This window comes from Manacus candei, unplaced genomic scaffold (assembly GCF_025592945.1).
Source record: "Manacus candei isolate 608988 ecotype Guabito, Panama unplaced genomic scaffold, ASM2559294v1 h1tg000015l, whole genome shotgun sequence".
Classification (NCBI taxonomy): domain Eukaryota; kingdom Metazoa; phylum Chordata; class Aves; order Passeriformes; family Pipridae; genus Manacus; species Manacus candei.
The window spans coordinates 1988712-2012177 of record NW_026138063.1 but is presented as its reverse complement, the minus strand read 5'-3'; the positions used below and the strand labels follow the sequence as shown (position 1 = coordinate 2012177).

The 23466-nt window shown below is 46.0% G+C and overlaps 2 protein-coding genes across 9 annotated transcripts in view; one reads left to right on the top strand and one right to left on the bottom strand.

The window, feature by feature from the left end:
- The first annotated feature begins 1321 nt into the window (after positions 1–1321).
- On the top strand, positions 1322–9023 carry TRIM59 (tripartite motif containing 59). 4 transcript variants are annotated; one of them, XM_051781878.1, is made up of 3 exons: positions 1322–1335; positions 4303–4330; positions 6109–9023. In XM_051781878.1, exon 3 carries the CDS (start codon positions 6112–6114, stop codon positions 7366–7368), a length of 1257 nt encoding a protein of 418 aa, XP_051637838.1. In that variant the 5' UTR covers positions 1322–1335; positions 4303–4330; positions 6109–6111; the 3' UTR covers positions 7369–9023. The 4 variants fall into 4 exon arrangements, with proteins under 4 accessions (XP_051637838.1, XP_051637840.1, XP_051637837.1 ...); XM_051781877.1 differs by lacking the exon at positions 1322–1335 and adding an exon at positions 2141–2721 and having other exon boundaries at positions 4305–4330; XM_051781880.1 differs by lacking the exons at positions 1322–1335; positions 4303–4330 and adding an exon at positions 1809–2103.
- Positions 9024–9439: 416 nt separating this feature from the next.
- The window catches only part of SMC4 (structural maintenance of chromosomes 4), a 29915-nt gene continuing 15888 nt past the window's right edge, over positions 9440–23466 (bottom strand). For all 5 annotated transcript variants that reach the window (XM_051781825.1, XM_051781829.1, XM_051781826.1 and 2 more), the window contains exons 6-24: positions 21708–21872; positions 21091–21218; positions 20746–20886; positions 20094–20244; positions 19563–19727; positions 18526–18759; positions 17760–17945; positions 17176–17337; positions 16795–17020; positions 16635–16711; positions 15650–15802; positions 15410–15536; positions 14401–14590; positions 13772–13916; positions 12967–13140; positions 12321–12503; positions 11530–11762; positions 10922–11105; positions 9440–9814 (exon numbers count right to left, since the gene is read on the bottom strand). In XM_051781825.1, coding sequence (XP_051637785.1) covers positions 9572–9814; positions 10922–11105; positions 11530–11762; positions 12321–12503; positions 12967–13140; positions 13772–13916; positions 14401–14590; positions 15410–15536; positions 15650–15802; positions 16635–16711; positions 16795–17020; positions 17176–17337; positions 17760–17945; positions 18526–18759; positions 19563–19727; positions 20094–20244; positions 20746–20886; positions 21091–21218; positions 21708–21872 — 3267 coding nt within the window. In that variant the 3' untranslated portion in view covers positions 9440–9571. The remainder of the gene's footprint in view (positions 9815–10921; positions 11106–11529; positions 11763–12320; positions 12504–12966; positions 13141–13771; positions 13917–14400; positions 14591–15409; positions 15537–15649; positions 15803–16634; positions 16712–16794; positions 17021–17175; positions 17338–17759; positions 17946–18525; positions 18760–19562; positions 19728–20093; positions 20245–20745; positions 20887–21090; positions 21219–21707; positions 21873–23466) is intronic.

Genomic DNA, 23466 nt, shown 5'->3' with positions numbered 1-23466 from the left:
AGAAAAATATGGTTGTCTTGAATATATGGAAAAGAGGAACCAGTAATTATAGTTCAGTGTTGAAAGCAAAGGGGGAATTTCCCCAGTTTACTCCAAACTCTAAAATACTAAAAGATACACTGATTATTTATATAGCAAAGTAGGAAAATAGTAGCTATTGCTAGCTGTGGATTGCTTGTATTTTATCTCATTCCAAGCAAAAAAAGAAAAAACATATATCTTGCACCTGCAGTCTTGTATGAGCCTCTTTGATTTATTTTTAATCCCTTTTCCTCCCCTGCCCACTTTAGAAGCAAAAATAACAATTTTACCAAGCTCCCTCCACAGGGTTTGTGTTGAAAGCCAGTGTACACAGAGCCAGGATTACAGGGAACATGTAATTAGAAACTGTAATTAACAGCCAGTAGATATTTTGTAACAAAAGTCAGAAACAATGAGAGTGGGAAAATGTGTGGTAAAACTATGGCAGATAGTTTGTTAGAGGATGAGATTTTTTTATTAGCTAAAACATAATTCTATATATTTCCCAGATATTTGGATAAGGTCTTCTAAATACCAGTTTAACATGTTTAGGTGAGTTTTGGGTGGTTTATTATGATCTACATGACAACATTAAAGGAATTTCATTTCTCTTTCAAGTTCACTGTGAATGCAGCAGCTGAGAATGACTTTACAGTTTAGTTCAAATGAATCAGAAATAAACCCTTGGACATTCCCAGGGCTGGGGCAGCCACAGCTCCTCTGGGCAAACTGTGCCAGGCCCTCCCCACCCTCCCAGGGAAGGATTTCTCCCCAATATCCAGTATAAACCTACTGTCGGTCAGTTTAAATCCATTCCCTTTGTCCTGTCGCTCCAGGCCCTTGTCAAAAGTACTTTATAATAATCTTCAGTAGCCAAAGCAGGTAGACGTGCTTCAATTTAAATATGCATTAATTTTTATTTCTGTGGTTAGCAGCTCCAGAAGGTCAGGTCCTGCACCCCCAGAGCAGGAGGTTTCACGTCTCCGGGGTGAATTTGTCCTCAGATGGTGAAGGGGAATGGGGTCGGTGATTGTGGTTTCAGAGGAGAGCAGGACGGAGCTCCCTGTGGGTGCCAGCGGTGCCCGGGGCAAGGGTTTGCCACGGGGTGCTCCGTAAGGTGCCATCACCCCTCAGCCCTTGTATCGCTCCATCATTATGATGCTGGCACCGAGGGCGCCGTTCCCGGTGAGCATCCTCCTTCCCCCTGCCCGGACAGTCCAGCCCGGTCCCTCACACAACAACAGCAACAACAACAACGACGAGGACCCCCTGGTTCCTGCCGGCTCCGGCGGCCGAGGGACCCTGCGGGGACGCGGCTTCCCTTTCGTGGCCGCGTCCTCCCCGCCCTGCCTCGGTGCCCGCCCTCGCTCCGTGCCCGCCCTCGCTCCGTGCCCGCCCTCGCTCCGTGCCCGCCCTGCCTCGGTGCCCGCCCTGCCTCGGTGCCTGCCCTCGCTCCGTGTCTGCCCTCGCTCCGCGCCCGCCCTGTCTCGGTGCCTGACCCTCGCCCGGTCCCCGCCCTCAGCTCCTCCCGCTCCCTCCCGCCGTTTACATTCAAACTCCGCGGCCGTTACGGCGCGCGGGGCGGCGCGAGCGGCTCCATCCCGCTGTGGAGCCCGGCGGGAGCGGCTCCCTCGTCCCGTGTGGAGCCCCCTGCTCCCCGTCTGGAGCCCCCTGCTCCCCGTCTGGAGCCCCCTGCTCCCCGTCTGGAGCCCCCTGCTCCTCGTGGAGCCCCGGCGGGAGCGGCTCCGTCCCGTCCCGTCCCGTCCCGTTGCAGAGCCCGGCGGGAGCGGCTCCCTCGCCCCGCGGCGCTGCCCGGGTGGGTGCCGGGGGGTTCCGCGCCCTCAGGGCTCCCTCTCCCCGTGAGGGCTCGGCGCGGGCCGGCTGTGTGAGCGCGGTGTGAGCGCTGCCCTCCCGCGGGCCCGCCCGCTCCCGTGCCGTGTTTCAGCTCCTTCTTATCCGTGTGACCTCGGCGAGCTCCAGGTGTTGATCCCATCGTTTCCCGGGTACTCCTTCAGGGACGGTCCCATCGTTGCCGGTCTGGGAGCTGCGGCTGCGGCAGGAGGGACCCTGCGGGGGACGCAGGTAAAGTGTGTTCATCCTTCACCTCCACTGGTGCTGTGGGGGGAATGACGGATAAATGCTCAAAAACCAGAAGCTTTGACAAGAGTTACGAGGGAGGGAGGGGGGATCGAGCATGGAAAGAAAGGATGGAGGGGGATATAGAACCACAGTTGGAAAGGACCCACAGGGGATCATCGAAGTCCTGACGCGGGTTTTTCTGCTTTCTCCCCGCTTTCCTGAAGTTTGGGTTTTAAAATCGCCAGCACGAGTTCCCGTTGTAAACTTCTTAATTGAAATTATGGCCTTGGAAAAATTTCTGAGGTTGAGGTGGAGCGCGGAAGTTTCCGGCTGAGTGGAAATCGCTGTGGGTTCCATGCAAACCAGGGCTGGGACCGAATTCTTTTTGTAACATAAACGGCACATAATATGAGAGATCTGTGAAACAGCCCGGCTCGCTCTCAGGAGTCAGAGATTCCCTCGGGATTCACCAGTAACTGTGATTCCAGCGCGAATTTGGAGGTTTTGAATGTGGTAACTTGTGTCAGGTTGTGTCAGAGGAGGAGCCAGCAGGGACGGAGAGCAGGGAACTGGCAGGTCCCTTTGACAGGGGAACTACACGGCTGTGTTCATCTCCTTCAGGTCACTAAAAACCCCAAAACAGCGGGGAAAAAAAACCCAAAAAGTGTAAAACTGTGCCAGCGGTGTAGTAGCTGTGGCAGGAGTAGGGGCCGGGGCAGAACATCCCAGGCTGAGAATTGCCGTGACTTGTGCTGTGGGATAAAGCAGCAGCACGGCTGGAATGGGCTGGAATAGGGAGGTTTAGGGCTGTTTGTGATTCCTGGTGGGTTTATGTTTTGTTCCTGTATTACCAGGAAGGTGATTTATGAATGGCAAACACTGTAATGTCATTCGATCTCTGTTTCTTGCACAACGTAAACTTGAGCTTCTATAATAGTGGTGAAGAGGATTTCATGGATCTCTGTGGGATAGGGAATGGGCGTTTCTGTGTGGATTTGGTTCAAGTTCAGCACATTTTGAAGTTGAGTGTTGCAGTCCTTCAGGAGAGAGCAGAGGTTTCCTTTGCTGGCAGGAGGAGGAGCAGCAGCTCCCACTCCTGGGGGTGCCCCTTGGAATGGGCTGTTATCCAGCGCCAAATTCACCTTTTAAAGTCCTCTGGAGTAGAATGGGGTGTGGGGGATTGTCCTATAAAGCAGTTATTTATCCACCTAAACGCTGATGTATGCTGTGTTCCACTGTTTGTATATTTGCATATAAAAATATATATAATTTTTTCTAAACAACCTCTGGCATAATGAGCTGGAGGAGCAGGAGATCTCTGGGAACACAGTTATCAAGGAATGCACCACATTCCTGTGATCTGCTTCGCTGGATGCCTTGGCACACACCCCATCCTCCAGCTCTGCTGCCTTCATGACATGTTTTCACCTCTCTACAACACCCCTAATTAGAGGAGGATAAAATCCCAGTCCTTAGCAGGCATCCCATTGCTGGGAGGTTTCCAAAACTGGCACAAATTGCACTTTTGAATTTTAAAATACCTTCTAGTTTGTGATTTGTTTATGCTGGGGGAACTCTTACAATAAATCTATATATTTATTACTATACATGTGGCACATGTATTTGCTGCCACAGTTGTTTGGAACATGCCAGGAAAAGTATCTGCTCTGTGCAGGAAAGCATTTCCCAGCTTCCTGCTGCTGCTTTTCTTTTCCTAGAAAAGTTACTTTCTTTCTCTTTGCTTAACTCTGTCATTTTGGGCCTTCTCTGTATTTTCCAACTGCTCTGTTCCCAGCCTCTGTTTCCAATAGTCTGCAGGTGAACAGCAGTGGAAATAAATCAATATGTGGGTATTTCCTCTGTGCTGCCAGTGCTGGGTGAAATTCTGGGAATTCCAAACCTTTTACTTCCCTGCTACAACTCCTGGTAATTGTCTAGAACAAATTAAGGAGACACAGGGTGCTTTAGAAAAATCAGCACTGACATTCCAAATCCTGTTTGGAAACTGAGGAATAATAAATAAAAAATAAAAAGGAGTAATAAAAGAGCTGGAGGTGCCCAAGTTAGTGATTTTAAACAAGGAGATTTTTAAAAAATTATTATTAATTCCATATATATAAGAGAAAATAGTGAATATCTAACTAAGGATTCTTTTTTTTTCCAACCATGAGAAAAAATATAACCTATTTTTCCTTTGATTTCAGTGGAAGTGACACTCCTAAGATTCATAGTAATTTATATATATATATATAAAAATAAAATAAAACCTTTAAATGTAGTTCCTATGGGAATTAATTATAAAAAATAATTATCTAGACAGTGGAATAGATTTGTTGCTCAGCTCCCTTCGTTATGGTCACATTTCTTTAGTTCCAGTGTCTGAAGCATCACTTAAAAACATGGAATTAATAACCCAGTGTTGCTACAGTGGCTGATTGGAAAAGCTGGGAAATAAAGGCCTGTGGCTTCCCAGTGAAAAGAGGAATAACCTCATGGCCTTTATTTAGTAAAAAATAGATTTAGTGTAGTTGTCATGAAGGTCTTTTGTTAAATGTTTGTTGGACCTGATCTAAATTCTCTTTACTGAGGAGAATGCAGCAGTTGGTTATAAATCCTGACACTCTTTGTCATTCTGCTTTTAAAGGGCAGTTCTTAGGAATTATATGGAATTATGTCTCCCTCTAGGAGATTTTCTCCCAGCTGTTCTCAAGGTCTCTTTTTAAAAAGAATTCAAAGAAGTGAACCAACATTTTGTGATAATTTACCTGAAAGTGTGCTGCATAGATTTTTTTAATTATTTTTTTTCTTAGAGCTGAATTAATCAGACTGTGTTTTGAATATAAAGTTGACTTAACAACATACAGATTGAATTGGCTGATCTGGGCGATGATAGATTAAAAATAAACTGATAAATTAAAGTTTTTAGTTGATTTTTTGGCATTGTTTCACCCTAATTAAGCCCAGCACTGCCCTTTTGGACCCAACCCCAGCCAGTGAGATAAGCCAGGCTTATTTCTGTGCCACCAGAGCAGGTTCCTGTGCTCAGGGCTGGTTTAACCCTCAGAGAACTGGGCTTTGGGTGTTTAGTCCCACCCTCCCTCAGTGTGAGCCCTGCTCCAGGTGGTTGTTTGCAGATTTTGATTTAGACCCCAAATTGATGGGTTTTGATGCTGAAAACTCAGACAATTTCTTGTTGCAGTGCAGCAAAGCCTCTGACTAAAACTGGTGGAGGGGCAGGAAAACGTGGCACAAAGAGGAGGAAACTTGGTACCAATTCCCTCGTATTTTTAGCAGAATGGAAACAAAAATCAGGATTTATCAGGAAAACTGGTTTTAGTGTTACTGTTATTTGGGATTTAACACTGATTTCACTAAGCTGGCAAAGAAAAAAATGAGGCAACATCACAAAGGATGGAAAGTGAAAGTTTTTGAGTTTGGTGCTTAAAGTAACCCAGGAATAGCACACAAAAATCTAATCCTGGTAGTGGTGGTGTCTGTAAGGGCTGCTGAGTTGGATTGTTAGTGCCAGAACCTCCAGAGAGCTTCTAGTAAATGTGACTGTTTAATGCTCTAATGATTATTTTGTGTTACAAAAGTAACATTTGAAGTGAGGGCAGAAAAAAAAGCGTCTGTACTTCTTGTTCTATTCTCACGTTGGAAGCGGTGGGAGAAATTGTTCATAATTCTGAGGTTATTTAGAAATTCTAGTTTTGCTTTTACCACTTCCCTACTGCTTCCCATCGTAAAATACATCTAATGGCAGATTCCTGCTTTCCCTGGCTTTTTAAGGCAGAGGTTGGATGTGGGTGCTCGCTTGGCTCCTGAGTGCAGCTCAGACTTTGCTGAAATCACCGAACTGTTCACTTTCATTATTATTTTGCCTTTTTTTCCCCCTTGGCAACGAACAGCCGAGGTGGGAATTCCTGGTCAGGAAATGCCCGGTCGGGGTCACTGCAGTGATTGTGGAGGAGCTGAAGCCCTTTGTTTGTGTTTGCTTTCCCCGCGCAGGCCATGGAGCGGCTGGAGGAGGAGCTGAGCTGTGCCGTTTGCTGCGGCATTTACCAGGATCCCCGGGTGCTTCCCTGCTCCCACACCTTCTGCAGGCAATGCCTGGAGGGGGTTCTCCAGCGCTCCGACACCTTCTCCATCCGGAGGCGCCTCAAGTGCCCCAACTGCCGGGCCCTGGTGGACGTTCCCGCCGCCGGGCTGGAATCCCTGCCCATCAACTTCGCCCTCAAGGCCGTCATTGAGAAGTGCCGGCAGGAAGAGCCCTGGGATGTGGAGACGTGCCGGGAGCACCCCCGGCAGCCCCTCAACATTTACTGCCTGCTGGACAGGCAGCTGGTGTGCGGGCAGTGCCTCACCATAGGGCAGCACCGCGGGCACCCCATCGGGGACCTGCACAGCGCCCACAGGAAGGCCAAGGAGGCCGCTGGAAAACTGCAGGAGCAGCTGCCGGAGAAATACTGGCGGGAGGTGCTGCTGTGCTACATGAAGCTGACGGCGCAGAAATCCCAGTGGGAGAAGCTCCTGCGCAGCGAGAGGGACGTCGTGGGGCAGTACTTCAAAAAGCTCGGGGACACCTTGGAGCACAAGAAGCAAGCTCTGCTGGGCGCTCTGGATGAGCTCAACAGGCGCTTCCTGCGGGAATACGAGCCCCTGCTGGAGAGTGTGAGCAAACTGAAGGTGGAGGAGATTGAGCTCAAGTACCTGAATTCCTCTATTCGGAAAGAGAAGTCCCCCCTGCTGTGCCTGGAGAAGCTGGAGGAGCTGCAGCAGCGGGTCAAGGCCCTGAGGGAGAAGGAACTGCCGGATGTGAAACCTCTGGAGATTTGTCCAAGGATGGAGGACCTGCTGAAGGATGTGTGGGCTAAAACTGAAGTGGGTCAGATCCACAAGATCCTCCCTCCAAAACTGATGCTGATTCCCAGGAGGAAACAGTGCAGCAAATGCCCTGGGAAGGAAACTGTGGAAGGCAGCAAGTGGGTGTGTGCCCTGAGCCTGCCCCCCGTGAGCCTGCCCCCCGTGCTGCTGCTGCTGCTGCTGCTGCTGCTGCTGGGGCTGGCGGGCACCGTGCTCGCCCTGCACAGGGCACTGCCCCCCGGGGCCATCCAGGCTGCTCCCGCATGGATCTCGGAATTCCTGCTCCAGCTCTATCAGCATTCCTGCTCCCACCTGCAGAAGGCTGTGGATGGGCTGTGCCACCCATTCACCTCCCTGATGGGGTTCTGCAGGAGAATTGTCCCCTTTGACTGCTTCCGTGAGTAGGTGATGGCCCAGTGCAGGAATCCACACTGAAAAGCTGGATTATTAAAGCAATACACTTTCCCTTTCTATTCCCATATCCTTCCTTTTCTCTAGTGCCTGGATTTCCTCTGAGCTAAGTCTTAGTGAAGTAAACATTTGCACCAAAAAGGGCTCTCTGTCCCACCGAGGTGTTTGTTCCAGCCAGGATCCAGGCAGGACCAGCAGCTGGAACCAGCTCACACCTGGGAATCTGAGTCTCAGCTCTGAAAACTCCTTCAACATGGACTCTCTTTATTTTTAGTAATGTCTTCTGAAATTGTTTTTTAATACAAACACGACAGGTTATCAGGACCCCTCAGCTGCAAAGGGCCAGCACAGCCTCCCATGTGAACTCCCTTTCTGTGCTTCCTGGCCTGTGACCGTGTTGGAACAGAGACATTTGTGCTCTTTGAGGTCTGTGCTCGTGGCCCTGGCACTCAGTTTTTGGTTCTGGGTAGAGTGAAGGACACTATTTCACCCTTTTTGTCATTTTTTTTATCCTGTGTGTAATAACTTCGTGTGTTTCCCATGTTCCTCCTCTCCCATCCTCTCCTGCTGAGCAGGACCTTGGATGCACACACAGGTTTTAGACCCAGCTGTGCCCACGTTGGGGGGTCTGGGCTGGCAGGGAGAGACCTCCCACTGCTCCCTGACTTTTCCTAAATCATTTAGGGTGTAGTGAAAACACAAACATGCTGCAGGAAGTGGCAAAACTCCTGCTGGAGTCCGGGGTAGGAGGACTTTACCTGACAAGGAATGCGAATTTATAGTTAACCTTTTGATTGTCAGCAGAGACCTGTCCCTGGACAGGGGTTTATTCTGCCCTCAGGTGCTCACTGGCACCATTTGCTGCTTTTGAGCTGCTCCAGCCTAAATGGAGCCAGTTTTAGCCTTTACCAGGCTGGATCAAGCCCTGGGAGAGGCTCCAAGTGCTGTAGTTCCACCAGCACAAGGCAGTGAGCAACAATTCACTGGGGATTGAGTTGAGAAAAAAACAGAAATGGGTATTTGACCTCATAAAAATAATTCTCTCTCCCAGCCCAGCAGCATTCCTTGGCTGATGTGGTTTGTAAGCAGGGATTGAATTCTGAACCTGCCCTTTAACTCCTTGAACTTGGGGTTTTGAACCCCAAACTTGCCTGTTATCAGCAGGTTCTGTGTGGTCCTGCCAAATCCCACCTGCTGCCAGTTCATGCAAGGTCAGTCCTCAGAGGTGATACTGTTACATTCCTTAAGCCTCAAGTTGATCCCAATCCTGCTATCCCAGTGTTGACAAAGCCCGAGTCCAGCCCAGGTGCAGCTTGGGGGGTGTGGAGTGTCCCAGGGGGAGGAGCAGGAGGACACTGGGATGGGAGCTGTGCCTGGAATTTGTTCCTGAGTTTTTCTGTCATCTTTCAGAGTTCCAGTGGCAAATCCCACCCATCCCACTGCTCAGTTTTGGAAAGGTGTTCCAGGTGTGTGCTGGGACTGTGTGAGTGCTCTCATACCAATTCCCCAGTAAAACTGGCAATTTGTTTTTATCCTGAGCCCTGCTGGGAGGCTGCACTTGACACATCAGTCTCCAATCCTGAAGGTCTGTTCACTGCCCCATGAGGCTGCATTTCCTACCCCCTTCCTATCTTTTATTTTCCTTTTTAAAAGAATTTCTAATACAATTTTATTTTTCATGACAGGAATTTAAAGTGCCTTTACCGCTGACTGACACCTGTACCACTCCCAATGCACTGTTATTTTCCCAGGTTTGCCTACAAATAAAGCCTGTTCTTACAGCAGGACTGGCCATCACATCACCTTCCTTCCCCCACTGCAGACCCTCCCCTGATCCCTCACGGAGAGGGGAGGAGCAGGGAGTTGTCTCCAGAGGGGCTCCAGCCCTCAGAGCATCTCCTGCAGCTCCACATCCTTCCTGAGCTGGGGATCCCAGAGCTGGAAGCAGCTCTGGAGGTGGCTGTTCCCACTCCCTCCCTGGGCCTTGGCCCAGCTTCCAGCAGGATCTGCTCCCTGCTCTTCCCAGGACACAGGAGGCTCACAGGGAGGTAGTTCCAGGGTCCTCCTGTTTCCCTGACACGGACTGAAATCTTACCTTTGCCCCCCTCAACAAGCTCCTCCCTCAGTTTTTACGTTTATCGAGGTGGGGTTTTATTAACAAAATGTACAAACCAAAATAAAAGTAGCTCAGACAGACCTAAAAAGCAGCAGCAGCAGGGAGGGCACTTGGGCCCTCCTGGCTCTGGGGTCCCCCCTGGCTCTGGGCTCTCCCTTCCAGGGCAGCCAGTTCCTGCAGTCCCTTCAGAGCGATGCTTTTGGGGTTGGTGCCCACACTTTTGGTGGTGTTCTGGGTCTTGTAGATGCCGATGAGCCTGTCGGCGATCTCGAACATGTTGTTGCGCAGGGAGATGATGATGAACTGGGCGTTCTTGGTTTGCTCCTGAAACACAAAGGGCTTGTTAGTGCCCAGCATTCCCAAAGCTCTGTCCTGGTGGGAGCCCCGTGCCCAGGGGACAGGACTGAGGAGTCATCACCAGCCACAGAGTTCCTGCTCCCATCCTCGTTCCAGGAATTCCACAAGGCTGGAAGGGACCTTAAAGCCCATCCAGTTCCACCCCTGCTGTGGGCAGGGACATCTTACACAGACTAGGCTGCTCATGGAAGTTCAAAGTTGTGCACAAAATACAACCTACAGCTCTACATTAAGTTAAATTTGCATTTAAAAGCTAAACTCAGTACTAGGTTTTAACTGTCTGTGTCAATCTAAACTGCAGCTGGAATTAAACCCTTGGCTCACCTGTGGGTGATGGACCCTCCTTTGTGGACACACTGTGGAAGCCAAGTTTAAACCTACAGCTGCAGGCAGGGAATTTCCAGGTGTTTCCCTAATTTAAAGTAGCTGATCCTAATCCTTGCCACCTGTTCCAAAAACTGGTGGTGACATTTGGGATAATTCTGAACATCCCAGGTTTAACTGGCAGCCACAGCCGTAGCTGGAAGGGTTTGCTTTGCTTAAATATGGTGAGGGTGGGACTTTTAAAGGCAGGAAAAAACCTACTAATCAAGACAGATCAGAGACACTGATGGGACACAGCTCATGGGAATGAAATGGAAGTATAAATCCAACCTTGCCTGCTCCTGAGAGATCATGAGCTTGGATACATGGAGACATCACTGAGAGCTCAATTAGTTGTGTATTCTCAGCTGACAGGAGCTGAGGGTTTGGGGGATTTTAAAGAGGAAACAGCACACGGAGATGTGGCACCTTTGGCAAATTCCAGCTCTCTTTAGACAACTTATGAAAGAGGATTTGTAGGGAAAACACTCGTAAATCCTCTATTAGTCCCCTCACTTTGGGAAAGCATCAAACTTAGGAGCTTAAATAAACATGCAGAAAGCAAAATTCCAAGCCCTTTCTGGAAATCTGCTTCCTCCTGAGCTTCCCCTGAGAACTGTCCTTGCAGATTCCGACTGTGCTGTAGTCGTGCTGCCAGCCTGTGTGTCCTGGTGGGAAGGGAAGAGGCAGAGAGGTGCCCTGGGTACTCACGTAGATGTAAAAGGCCACGATGGAGACGTTTTTGAAGTCGAGGGCGGCGTCGATCTCGTCCATGAAGTACAGGGGGGTGGGTTTGTAGTGGTGCAGGGCAAACACCAGCGCCAACGAGCTCAGCGTCTTCTCACCCCCCGACAGGTTAAAGATCTTCTTCCAGCTCTTCTTGGGAGGCCGAACGCTGCAAACAGGGAGGGGTTTCCTGACTTACCCGCCCAGCTGGGGTGTGGCTGAGCCCAACCCGCTGGAACAGGGCTGTCCTGGGAGCTGGGACACCTCCCAGCTCCTGGGAATTCCCTTCCCAAGTGCTCTTTAACTCCTAAATAATGAACATGCTCCTCAGAGTGTTTGTGGCACAACACGTGACTGCCCCCATCCCCTGGGCAGATTTGGGAATTCAGCACTGGGAAATGAGGTCAAAGCTTTCCAGCTGCTGTTAGTTCCTGATTTCTCCAGGAGAAATGAATCCCAGACCTAAAAAGTTGTGAATTCTGCCAGTACCTTGCCAATGGCGAGCCTGTCTTGGTTCAGTGATGATCAGTGAAATTCAACTTAAAAACAGGTTGAGAAAAGGAATATGACAATTAAGAAGTACTTTGACCAACCTGAACATGATTCCCTCGGAGAAGGGATCCAGACTGTCCACAAGCTCCAGCTCAGCATCCCCCCCCAGGGTGAGCATCTGGTAGTTCTCCTTGAGCTTGTTTGTGATGACATTGAACCCTGCCATGAACTCGTTCAGCCTCTGCTTCCTGAGGTCTTCAAAGGCCTGTCTGAAGTTGTCCCTCTCGTTGGTGATGTTGTCCAGCTCTCCCACGTGTTTCAGGTACAGGTCCTCCTGCAGGTAAATACAAACAGCACCACAGAAATGCAGTTAAAGAAGTGCCTCCTCGATTTACATCTTAAACCACTTTTCCTACCATTTGAAAATGCCTTTTCAGGAATTTCAGGCTAACAGCCCTCAAACAAAAAAACCAAAATTATCCCTCTCTTCTCCTTTGCTGCTGAGGGAAAAATCATATTAAAATAAAAAGTATTTAACCTGATGGATAGTCCACTATTATTGAATTGAGGAGAAAAAACTTTCAGTATTTTTTCTGTCTCAGCTGTGAAGACTTGACTCTAAATACAACATTCAGAGGAGAGTCAGGGAATGATTTAGGTTGGAAAGGACCTCCAAGATCATGAAGGAAGTTGCCTTCAGCTGATGGTCTGGAATACAAAAGGCTTGGGAAAGCTCCTAAAACAACTTGGTTGAGGATGAGCTGACAAACACTCAGGCTGGTAACAGGAATGGGAAAATCCCAGGGTTCCACCGCAATTCCCTGAAGGAAAAGGAGCAGGACTCCTTTTTGCTGGAATTCCCAGAGATGGGATGGCCCTGGTGAGGCTTTACCTTCTTCCTGTACTCAGCAATGGCCCCCAGGTTGGGTTTCATCTCGTGCCTCTGGGCCTCCAGCAGCGCGATCCTCTTGGTGATCCTGTCAGGATCCTGCAGCACCTCCAGCTCCTGCTCACCCAGCACGGGCAGCTCCTCGGGGGGCTTGTCCTCGATGGGGTGCAGGGACAGCTTGGAGATCTGAAATGCAACAGCCATTACCAGGAATCTTTTCAAATCCTAACAGTCATCACTCTAAAATAAGTATTTTCTGTGTTGGTACATAGTGAAGCTTCTCTAAACACTCAAAGGTTCTTCACAACTCCCTTTAAATAGGATGTGAAAAACACAATAAATATCCTTTTACCCCGTTATCCTGTTCCTGCATAAACACCACTAAACTGAGAGCTGAAGAGGAGTTTTCTCCCAGATTATCTGGTTTTAATGAGATGTTAATGTGCTCATCCTGTGAGATGAAGCTGTGGCTGCCCCTGAATCCCTGGAAGTGTCCAAGGCCAGGTTGGACAGGGCTGGGACCTGGGATAGTGGAAGGTGTCCCTGCCCATGGCAGGGGTGGAATGAGATGAGCTTTAAGGTCCCTTCCCAACCCAAACCATCCCACAATTCCATGACTGAAGGTTTAGGACCTCAACCATTTCCCTACCTCTTTTTGCCAGTATTTAACCTTTCCCTGGTGGGCAGAGATGTGACTGTCAACTTGTTCAATTTTCAGTTTGATGCTCAGAGCTTCACTCTGAAGTTCATGTTCCTCATCCCGAATCCTTTCAATCTCCTGGAGCAAATTCTTCTTCTCCTCCTGCATTGCTGGCAAAGCTTCCTGGACAGAAATCACCAAAACATGGCATTCATCAGTCACCTGCAAAACTGTCACCCCTCTCTTGGGTTGTGGGTTTGTTTTCACTGTGTTTATTTACAGGGATTGATGCAAACAAACACACAGCCTTGGATTTATGAGCTGCTCCCTGAATTGTGGAGTGACTGAAAATAGGCTGCAGTTTATGTTTTCATTCCTGATCTGGATCAAACTACGATCTTGAGTCCTACACTCACACACTTTTAGCTAAAAGGCAGTTTTAGAGAAAGACAGGCTCAAAACCCAGCTGTATTTGGAAGAGGTTCAGCCATGCTGGTTGTTTTCCCTCCCTCCCATCCAGAAATCCAGACGGGAAACTAAAATCCCACATAACTGGGAAAAAAAATCTATTTTTAAGCAAGTTTTAAATCCAATAATTTCCTTGGGGAAACCTGGTGTAAGTTGTTTTCTAATATTCAGCAAACTGGGTCAAGATGAATTTCCAGGTGAGTATAAAAAAATAAAAATACACCATTGCCATTCCTTGGAATGTCAGTCTGCAGCTGTACACCAACATTTGCATGGGATTGGGCTGTAAGTGGGACACAGTGAGGATGTCAGTCATCACCCTGGTTTACCTGGAGGTGCCACCCACCTCAGCCTGCTTGCAGTCGTTCATCACCTCTGTAGCTTTCTCCTCCAGCGTGGTCAGCTCTGCTGTCAAGTTTTTAATGTCCTTCTCATTCTCTTCCATCTCCTTCTCCGTGCGCTGAAGAGCCTCCTCAGATTTTGTCAGGTTCCTGCAGGGGGACAGAGATGGTTGTGCACCCCAAACAAGGGCAAATGGGACAGAAAATAACCTCGAGACACAATTTGCTGACAACCAAGGAGGAAGTGCTTGTTTAGGCATCAACTCCCACACTCCTGAGGTATCCAAGGAAAACAAAGTTGTCTTCCTTAAGCTCAGAGCAGCCAACCCTCATTAAATGACAATTTCTTCTCTCAGAGGCAAACTGGACATTTGTTCCAAATATTCACTATGGATTGCTAAGCTAACACCAAAAATAGACCCCATTTTCTTTCCTGACAGGTCTCATCATCAAATCAGTCCCCTCAGATCTGAACTGCTCCAGTGTGTGTGGCAGTTTGGATCTTTAAGCTGAAATATGGCAGTTCAGTGCCAGGCAAATATCAGGGAAATGCTGATTAAATGTGACTTTGAAACGATCAGAAACCCCAAACTGGTGTTTCCCTTGAGCTCCCTGAGGAGTGGGAGTGCTGTACCTGTCTGCAGCCCTGGCTGCCACCTGGGCCTTGGTGATGGCCGAGGAACATTCATCTATCTCTTTGTCAATCTTATCAATTTTGTCTTGCTGGGCTTTGACTTTACGATTGGTGATGTCCATGATGAGGTTCTGCAGCCGTTTCACTTCATTTCCCATTTCCTGGGCTTTCTCAGCCAGCTGCTCATAACCTGGCAGGAACAAGGGGGGTGAATCACTCTGGCACCCGTGGAACTGCTGAGAACATCAAGATTTAAGTCATCAAGTGATTGAAGTGATTTAGGCTCTGCTCTTTCACTGTATTGAGAACTGCACATATTTCTTTATACTGTGAAAAATGGTGAGTTTAACTGTGACAAACAGAAAAATACCACCCACGTCTTTCTGACACTGTTCTACTACCAAAGCTGTCCTGGTGTAAACCCCTAAACACTTAACTGGATAATTTCATGTACACAGGGTACTTAAATACATGAGATAGTGCATAAGCAGCTATTCCAAGCTCACTCTTTGCATTTATTTAATGAGAAAACACTCGGGTTAAATTTTAAGAGCTGGCCACCAACTGTTGCTCAGGAGTTGGTGTTACTGTGCAGTTACTACACCTGCTGAACAGTATTATTTCACAAGGATGTGTGCCCACCACAGACCACAGGGGATTTATTTTATACTCATGTAATAGTCTAGTTAGAACATGGAAAGAGCCTTCACTTGACTTTAATAACATTATCTCCTCATTACTTAAACTCAGTTTCCCTATGAATCTGTATGTCATACAGCCAGAAAACTCTAACCAAAGAAACAAAATACTAAAATTAATGTTTAATTCAGCTTGAGAAATTGCAAAAAAAGAAATGTTTTTTACTCTCTAATCTCTAGAAATACCTTTTACCCTCCTTAGAAGAAATGAGGTCCCAAACCAAGACATGGAACTGAAGCACAAAGCCCAAATCATTGCTCCCTCTGTTGATTACCATTTTAATCTCTACTCCCACCTCCACAAAATGTACCTTTTTTATAACCCTCCAGGGCTTTTTCCAATTCCTGCTGTTTGCTTTTGTCGGGAGCAGCAGCGACGACGTTCGCTTCGAGTTCCTTGAGTTGGTTTTTTAGATGAATTTCTTGCTCAGCAAAACTCTGGGGAGAACAAGAACACAACGGGGTTGGGATCCTGTCCTTGGACTCTCCTCAGGACTGTGTGGGGCTGGAAGTGCCCCAGGACACTCCTGCAGAGCTCAGGTGTTGCTCACCTGGATACTGGCCGTGTACTTCTCCGAGGTGTTCCTCATCTCCCAGATGTCCTGCTGCAGTTTCCTTACGGCCTCTTCCAGCTGGGATTTCTCTTCCTCGCACTGCACTGCTCTTTTAGAATCCTTCTGCAGCTGGGCCTCCATCTGACTGACCTACACAGAAAGAGAGGATCATTTACCTGCTGTCACTGCCACAGACAAAGCACAGTCTGTGAGCTCTGCAAACACAAGGATCGAGTGGAGTAAAAAGGTGACAATTTGATAATTTGCAACGAACATCAGCTCTAATGGTGAAAAATGAGGGGCAAGTACAGATTAAAACCTAAAAGAATTCAGAAGAAAAAGCAAACTGCATCCTGATATGCCGAAGTATTCCTAAAATACAAATTGGAAGGAAAGTTCTGACACTCCTTGACAAATCTTGCATGGACACCAGTGAGGGCCCAAACCTGTCTTTTCTGTTGGACTGCTCTGCAAGAAGTGGTTCCTTCTGATCCATATCTTCCATGTTCTCATCCCTACCTCCAATCACTTCCCAAGCTACCAAAGGTACCACTATGGGACTAAACATTCAATAATGGGCTTATGACACCTGTGCTGTGAAAAAATACACAATCCCAGGATCACTGAGGTTGGAAAAGACATCCAGGTCATCCAGTCCACCCTGTGCCCCATCCCCACCTTGTCCCCCAGCCCAGAGTACTGAGTGCCACAGCCAGGCCTTCCTGGGACACCTCCAGGGATGGGGACTCCAAACCTCCCTGGGCAGCCCCTTTCAGTGCCTGACCACTCTTTTATGCACTAAAGAGCACCATAACCTCTGCTAACCTTGTGAATTTTGGCTTTATAAACCACTGTTAGTGTTACATCCCACACTGTTCCCTGCTCATCCTGATTTCAAAGGACACACACACACATGCTATGAACTGCCAAACCCTAGGGAACTCTGAGGGAATTCCCCTTTTCATTAGGATTCTGTACTAACCTCTTCTTCTGAGACATCCATGACAACCGAGGATCCCATCCTGCCCTTCAGGATTCTCCCCCCTCCAGTCATCGTTCCTGCAGCACAAGGGATGAGAAGAGGTCAGAGAACACGTTGGGCTTCGATATCAGCTACAAAGCACAAGTGTGTGCTGCAGTACCTGACACCTCGATGATTTGTCCTTGCAGTGTCACCACCCTCCACCTTTTATCCCTTTGGAATGCCACTCTGGTGGCTTCATCCAAGTTTTCAGTCACCAGGGTGTCCCGCAGTGCGAAGTAAAACGCCAGGCGAACCTTCTCGTCCTGCACCTTCACCAGGTCAAACAGCCGGGGGGTATTTTCAGGAGTTGGGATTTTTCCCATTTTCTTTTCCCATACAGTCATCTATGCCCACAAAGAAAATAAAGGAAGGAGATGTCCTTTAGGATAAATGCTGAGGTCATTCCATCGTTCGAAGGGATGTTAAGGCTTTAAAGCAAACACAATCAGACTGTAATTAACAGTGAAACAATTAGTTTTGCCCCAGCCCTGGGACTCACCTTGTCCAGGGCTATAAAGGTGGCAACTCCAATCTTTCCTGCCTTCAGGAAGTTCACACAGGCCTGGGCAGTGTCAATGGTGTCCACAACAATGTGGTCCAAGGCTCCACATGACGAGGAAATGGCCACATCATACTTGTCATCGATGGCTCCCAGGTCTCCCTGAGAATTGAGGTGGAAGCACATGGATGAGCTTGGCAGCTGTGGCTGCTCCTGGAGTTTTGTCCTTTTTAGTAAATCTATGCATTTTTTTCAAATGTACACACACTGAACAGACTCATTTTTCTGAAGCAGAGATAATTCTCCTTGGATGGACAGGTGGGGAAAAATTGCAGAATACCAAATGCACATTTACAGTGATGTGCAACAGGAATGAATAATTCTACCTCAGCTCTGAATTTTAAACCAACTGGAAAGAACTGAAAAATGTTTTACCTTACAGCCATTCCACAGGACTTACAGGTCTGCTCTCGAAATTCCCAGCACCAGAGAAGTGAGGCATCCCACATTTACTCAGTCACAGAAACACCACTCAGTTCCTTTAAAGTTTAAGCCTAAAAGTATAAGAGCCTCCTAAAATTTACCAGTCTTCCATATAGTCCAGGAATATTCCCAGATTTCTTCTGCTGGAGCAGAGCCTCGAGCACTTTTCCTCGACTGCGACTTTGTGCTAAGGAACTTTTGGCTTCTTCCACTTTCCGCCGCAGGTTCCGCACCAGATCCTTCACCCCCGATTCCTCCCTTCCCAGCTTCTCCAGAGCCTTCTCTTTCTGGGGGTTCAAAGAAAGAAAGAAAGACACTGTCTCACTCAGCCTCGTGAAAACTACTGGATTCAGGCATTCTCTTTTATTTTGGGGAATAAGAGAGGAGCAAGGAGTGAAATTCAAATAATCCCAGAATGGTTTGGGTTGGAAGGGACCTTAAAGCCCATCCAGTCCCATCTCTGCCATGAGCAGGGACACCTCCCACTAGCCCTGGTTGCTCCAACCTGGTCTTGGACACTTCCAGGGCTGGGGCAGCCACAGCTTCTCTGGGCAGCCTGTGCCAGGGCCTCCCCACCCTGAAGAAGGCTCAGAAATACACCCATTTATTTCTTTAACATGTCTCAGTGTGATATTTAACCTGATTCCCTTGCAGGGATACGCAGGATGTAATTTCAGTGCTTAACATTAACACTGGCTTAACCCAAACTAAGTGTGAAATCAAATACTTATTCCCTCAGTGAACTGAGTATTAGAATATAGGGTTTGAATGTTGTTTATCTGAGATTAGTGTTAACAATTCACTTTGGTTTGTGTCACAATACTGTGCTGTGACTCCAAGAAATGAAACAGGAAAGTCAAGCGTCACCTCCTTCAGCTGCTGCTCGGCCTGGGGTAGTTTCCCAGCGATGTCCTGGATGGCAGCTCTCCTCTCCCTCAGGGTCTCTGAGGTGCTGCTCAGGGCCTCCTTGGCCTGGCTGAGCTGAGCCAGGGCCGTGTTGTACCTGCTCAGGTAGATCTCCAGCTCCGACTGCTTGAGCTCCATGTTGGAACGGGCCTCGGTCACCTCCTTACTGAACTCCATGAGCTCCTTCTCTTTGCCCTGCAAATCAACCAGAGGGTACAAATCAGCCAGGCAGCTGTGGGGTTTGTTACCTCAGTCCCACTGTGGGAAAGAAAGAGGAAATGGGGTGTTCTTTTACAGCTCTGCTGTCAGCAGAAAACAGTCCTGTGCTCTAGAAGAACCAGGACTTCTTCATTTATCAACATATTCTGGGTGGAAATTAAACAAGGCATTTGTCCTAATTATAAAGAACTTTAGGGAATTATCACAGAACATTTTCATATAAGCTTTATATCATTTTCTCAATTTGTGCTAAATTACAGCTCAAGTGGAGAATCCACGTTTTCAAGTACAGAAAATAACCCCCCAAATTTACAGGATAAATTTCCAGCCTCCAGGTATTCAGTGATTGAACAGCTTCAACAACAACCACCAGAGTACAAGAGTAGTTGTCCAACTACAAGAGTAGTTGTCCATTAATTCAAAGGCAGATTATTAGCTGGGAAAGGTTTGGAATATCCCATTCCAAAATATCTTTACTGAAGTAGCATATTGGCTTAAATGGTTTGGTGGGAGAAAGTGAAAGTGCATTTAAATGATGGAAGTGTAAGATTATTTATTACAAACATATGAGTGATATACTTGATCACTATAAGGGCAGACAAGAAAGATTTAGCTCTAATTATAAACTGAAGATTAACTTCCCAGTGAGGCTGCACTGAGGTAACACCTGAAACAGTGGAATTGTCATGGAAAATGGCATTTCCTAAGTGTCTTGTGATCGTTTCCTTCAGCACTGCAAAGTTAACACAGCAAGTTTTCCAAGCCAGAGCTGTTCAAACCTCTTTTTCCTTCCGAATTTCTTTTGTCTCATCCTGAAGGCTGGCCAGGACCTGCTGGAGTTTTGCTTCCTCCTTCTCCTTTGCCTTTTCCAGGAGCTCCTTCTTTGCCTTTGCCTCATCGATGGCTTTGCTGCTCGTGGAAGGGACTTTCTTCAGTTCTTCGACCTGCAGAAGGAAAAGGCTTTTAATTCCCTCTCCCACTGAAAACAAGGGAATTCTGAACTCCCCACATGATCCAAAGAGTGAGTTCAGATCACAACAGCTGGAAACAACCAACCTGAGAACACAGATCCACTAAATTAACTCAATTAAGGGACATAATGCACTACTGCAGGAAGTGATTTGCATACAAAATCTCGGGCTGATTTAAAGGACTTAAAATATCTGATTAAAATAATTTCAACCTCATTTTTCCATCTTCTTTGTTGCACAAACTGCAATTGGTTTCTTTTCTATTTTCTCCCAGCTGCCCAAAGATGTTCTCACAACCCATTACACTTCTCCAACTAAATCAAGTTGTGGTTCAATTACCTTTTCTTTATCCTTTTGAAGCTGCTTCTCCAGTTTTTTAATCTTGCCTTTGGCATGTTTTAGATTTTCCCTCACTCTCACATCCTGTAAATCCAACTGATTAAATTTTTCTTTATTTTCCTCTATGAATTTTGTAATTTTATTGCATTTCCTGAAGGAAAAAATAAAGAATGATCCATTTCGTACAGTATAAAAATAATGTCAGTGGAGTAGAGAGAATTTAAACCAATATTACTCAGTTTTTGTGAATAACAACATCCAATATTTACCATATTCACAGTATTTTCCCCGAGGAAATGATGTTTCATCAGAAAAGTATCTAAATCCCTGTACCTAAACATCACAGTTGTAAATCTAAAAACCACCTCCCAATTATTTTTTTACAGTCAATACAAAGAAATATGTACTTTAAAATCCATTAAAAATATCAGATATTTGAATATCACCTAGATTCTCAGAGAGAAACAACTTGCAGAACCATATCAGACCAACAGAAATTTGTTGTAATTTATTTTTGTGCAAAAGATCATTTAATCCATTCCAGGGAATGTTCAGATACAGCAGAAGTGACTCTGCTCATCAGATAATTTAAGATTTTGGTGGGGGAACATGTAAAACACAGTACTTGTGAATATATCCCTAAAATACTTACTTTTCAAGTTCTTTCAGAGCTTTATTTTTGGTTTTTGTTTCCTCTGCAAGTTTACTGCTTTTCTCATTGATGCTTTTTGTTTCTTCATTAATTTTTTCTTTCTGCATTTCCAGATCCTTTATTCGTTTCTTTAGGTCATGGCTGGGGAAAAAACCCCACAACAATAAACCCTCAAACTCCACTTTTTCCCATGAAGCTTCAGTGTAACAACATGGTTTATGTGAAGTATTAAACTATAACATTAATTACTGATTAAGAAATGCAAAACATTTCTAATTAGAGATATTAAAGCTGAGTTTAACACCACCCTCTAAAGCCACCCCAAAGCTTTAGAGAATAACTTACATGTAGTACTGAGAGATATGATTTTTTTCTTTAAATATTTTGTTTTCCAAGCACAGGAACTCAATGGCATGATTCTTGTCCTCTTCCAAGGCATCCTTTTCTTTTTCCACCATTTTAACTCGATTTAACTAAACAAAACAGAGGGGCAGAGCTGGGTCAGAGCCAGGCCTAGAGGGGGAAACCACGAGGAGAAACCCCCCAGGACCTTTTGTAGGACACAGCTCTGGAGAGCTGGAGATCAGGAGAGGGGATTTAGCACAAGCTTTCTGAAAGAACATATACAGGTTTATTTTCTATATTTCAACCTTTTAAAGTTAATTCTGCAACTGCACATCTTTTGATTTCCTTCATGGCCTTTAAAACAAGCCTGCAACAGGATCAGGATTTACCAAGGACACAGTAAGTAAAAAGAACTCTTATTATTTAGAACTTTTAGGACTTATTTAATACTTTTAGAAGTCAATGCATCAATAAAATGTTCTGAAAGCAAGTCCTGCAACAGATCTCCACAAGTAATTCAGTGTGTTTTTAGTTCTCCTCACACAGCTGTGTGTGCACCCCTAGAATTAGAGAATAATTCTACAAGAAATGCTAAATCAAAGGTTCCCAGGCCTCACCTTCTCTCCCCTGAGCTCGTTCAGGAGCTCTACCCTGCGACACAGAGTCTGGATGGGCTCCTTCAGCCGTGCAGATCCAATGATATCTTCCAAATATTCCAGCATTCCTTCGTCGTGCTCCGTCTGCCCTTTGGGCTTCATCATTGAGATCTGTTCCACTTCCCCCTTGGAAAAGAAAAGTTGGGTGGTTTCTGTTCTTAATGGCTTTTTTTTTTGTTGGGGGAAAGAGTATTCTGGAAAAATACAAACATCTATGGAATCAAAACTATTCCAGCAGGAACATCACAGAATCATTAAGGTTGGAAAAGACCTCCAGGATCATTAAGTTCAACCTTCATATGTATTTGGGAAAACAAAGATCAGAATTAACAGAATTCTCCTCTAAGGTGGTGGTGATGTGTCTGTTCTGGAGCCAACCTTCAGGTGTAACCATTCCTTCAGTTCTCTAAAGATTCAAAATGTATTTTGCCAACCTAAAAAAGGAAGAGGAGAATAAAGCATGTCCTTGGTGCTGGAGCTCTCAATAGCCTGAGGGCAGTTCTATCAGGACTAAAGACTCTTTAGAAACCAGAAGGTCCATAAAATCACACCTGAGGATGAACTGGAACTGTAATTCGTTTAATTGAGGCTTCCTTGTTGGAAAAAGAAAAAGATTATTTAAGTAGCAGGCTTCCTTGGTTTAATTTTCCTTTATGCACAGCATCAATGTTAAATGATTGAGGTGAATAGTAACACTGATTTGTTCTTTTTAAAAATAAGACTTAGGAAGGATTAAGCTGAGCCAATCAGACTGTTTATGTTATCATCAGCCAACAAAACAATTCTTGATGCTCTATGCTCAGAACACAGTGACCATTTTTGCCCAAGTGATTTAGTTGCACACACTCAGTTCACAATGACACTTAGTGACACCAGGTTTTCTTCCAAATAGTAACTATTTAGTTGAGTAGAACAGAAAAAAGTGAATTTTTACAAATTGTACAACATTAAGAATTGGTATTTACTCAGGTAAGCCTTTCCTGTCAGTAATTCTGTTGTTTGAGTAAAACGTAGAGGCAGGGGGGTTTGTTTCAATTTAAAATTCTGCATCTAAGATTTTACTTTTACATTTAAATGCATCTAAGATTTTATTTTCTGGTTATCACTGTGTCAGCAGCTTTGACAGGACAAGAAAACCCAACAAAACTCTTTATTTTGATTTCTTACAAATCTCAAAAAGCCAAACAATCTGTTTTCTAAAAACTCCTGCTGTACTATATAAAATTCCAATTACATATTTGCTCCACTGCCCCAAAGTAGGGTTTCTACACAAAAACTGCCTGTCAGCTTATGGGTAGGAAACTGTGCAGCCTCCTAAATTTCTGTGGAATTGTCAGAAGCCTCTATTTTTCCTTCTTGCATTAAAGCATTTCCTCTGTTTACACGCAATAAAAAACAACCACAGGAAAGATTAATTCAGATGCTGAGCATCAGGGCTGAGAATTTCCTACACTGGATGTATACCCCTGATTTAGGTGCTGTAAACCACAAAACTTCCCTGGATTTAACAGGAAAAATCAGGAATTCTGGACAAGCAAGGAATGTGAGTCAACTTTTTTTAATGATTTGGCTGAATATAATTAACCATCTTTGAGCCACAACCATCTAAGAAAGATGATGATGAGGTATGAGGTTTCTCTGTAGCTCACTAATGGCAATACTTGGATTATTTTCTTATCAAGAGTAAAAATATTTAGGAACTATTGACTGAATAATAGGA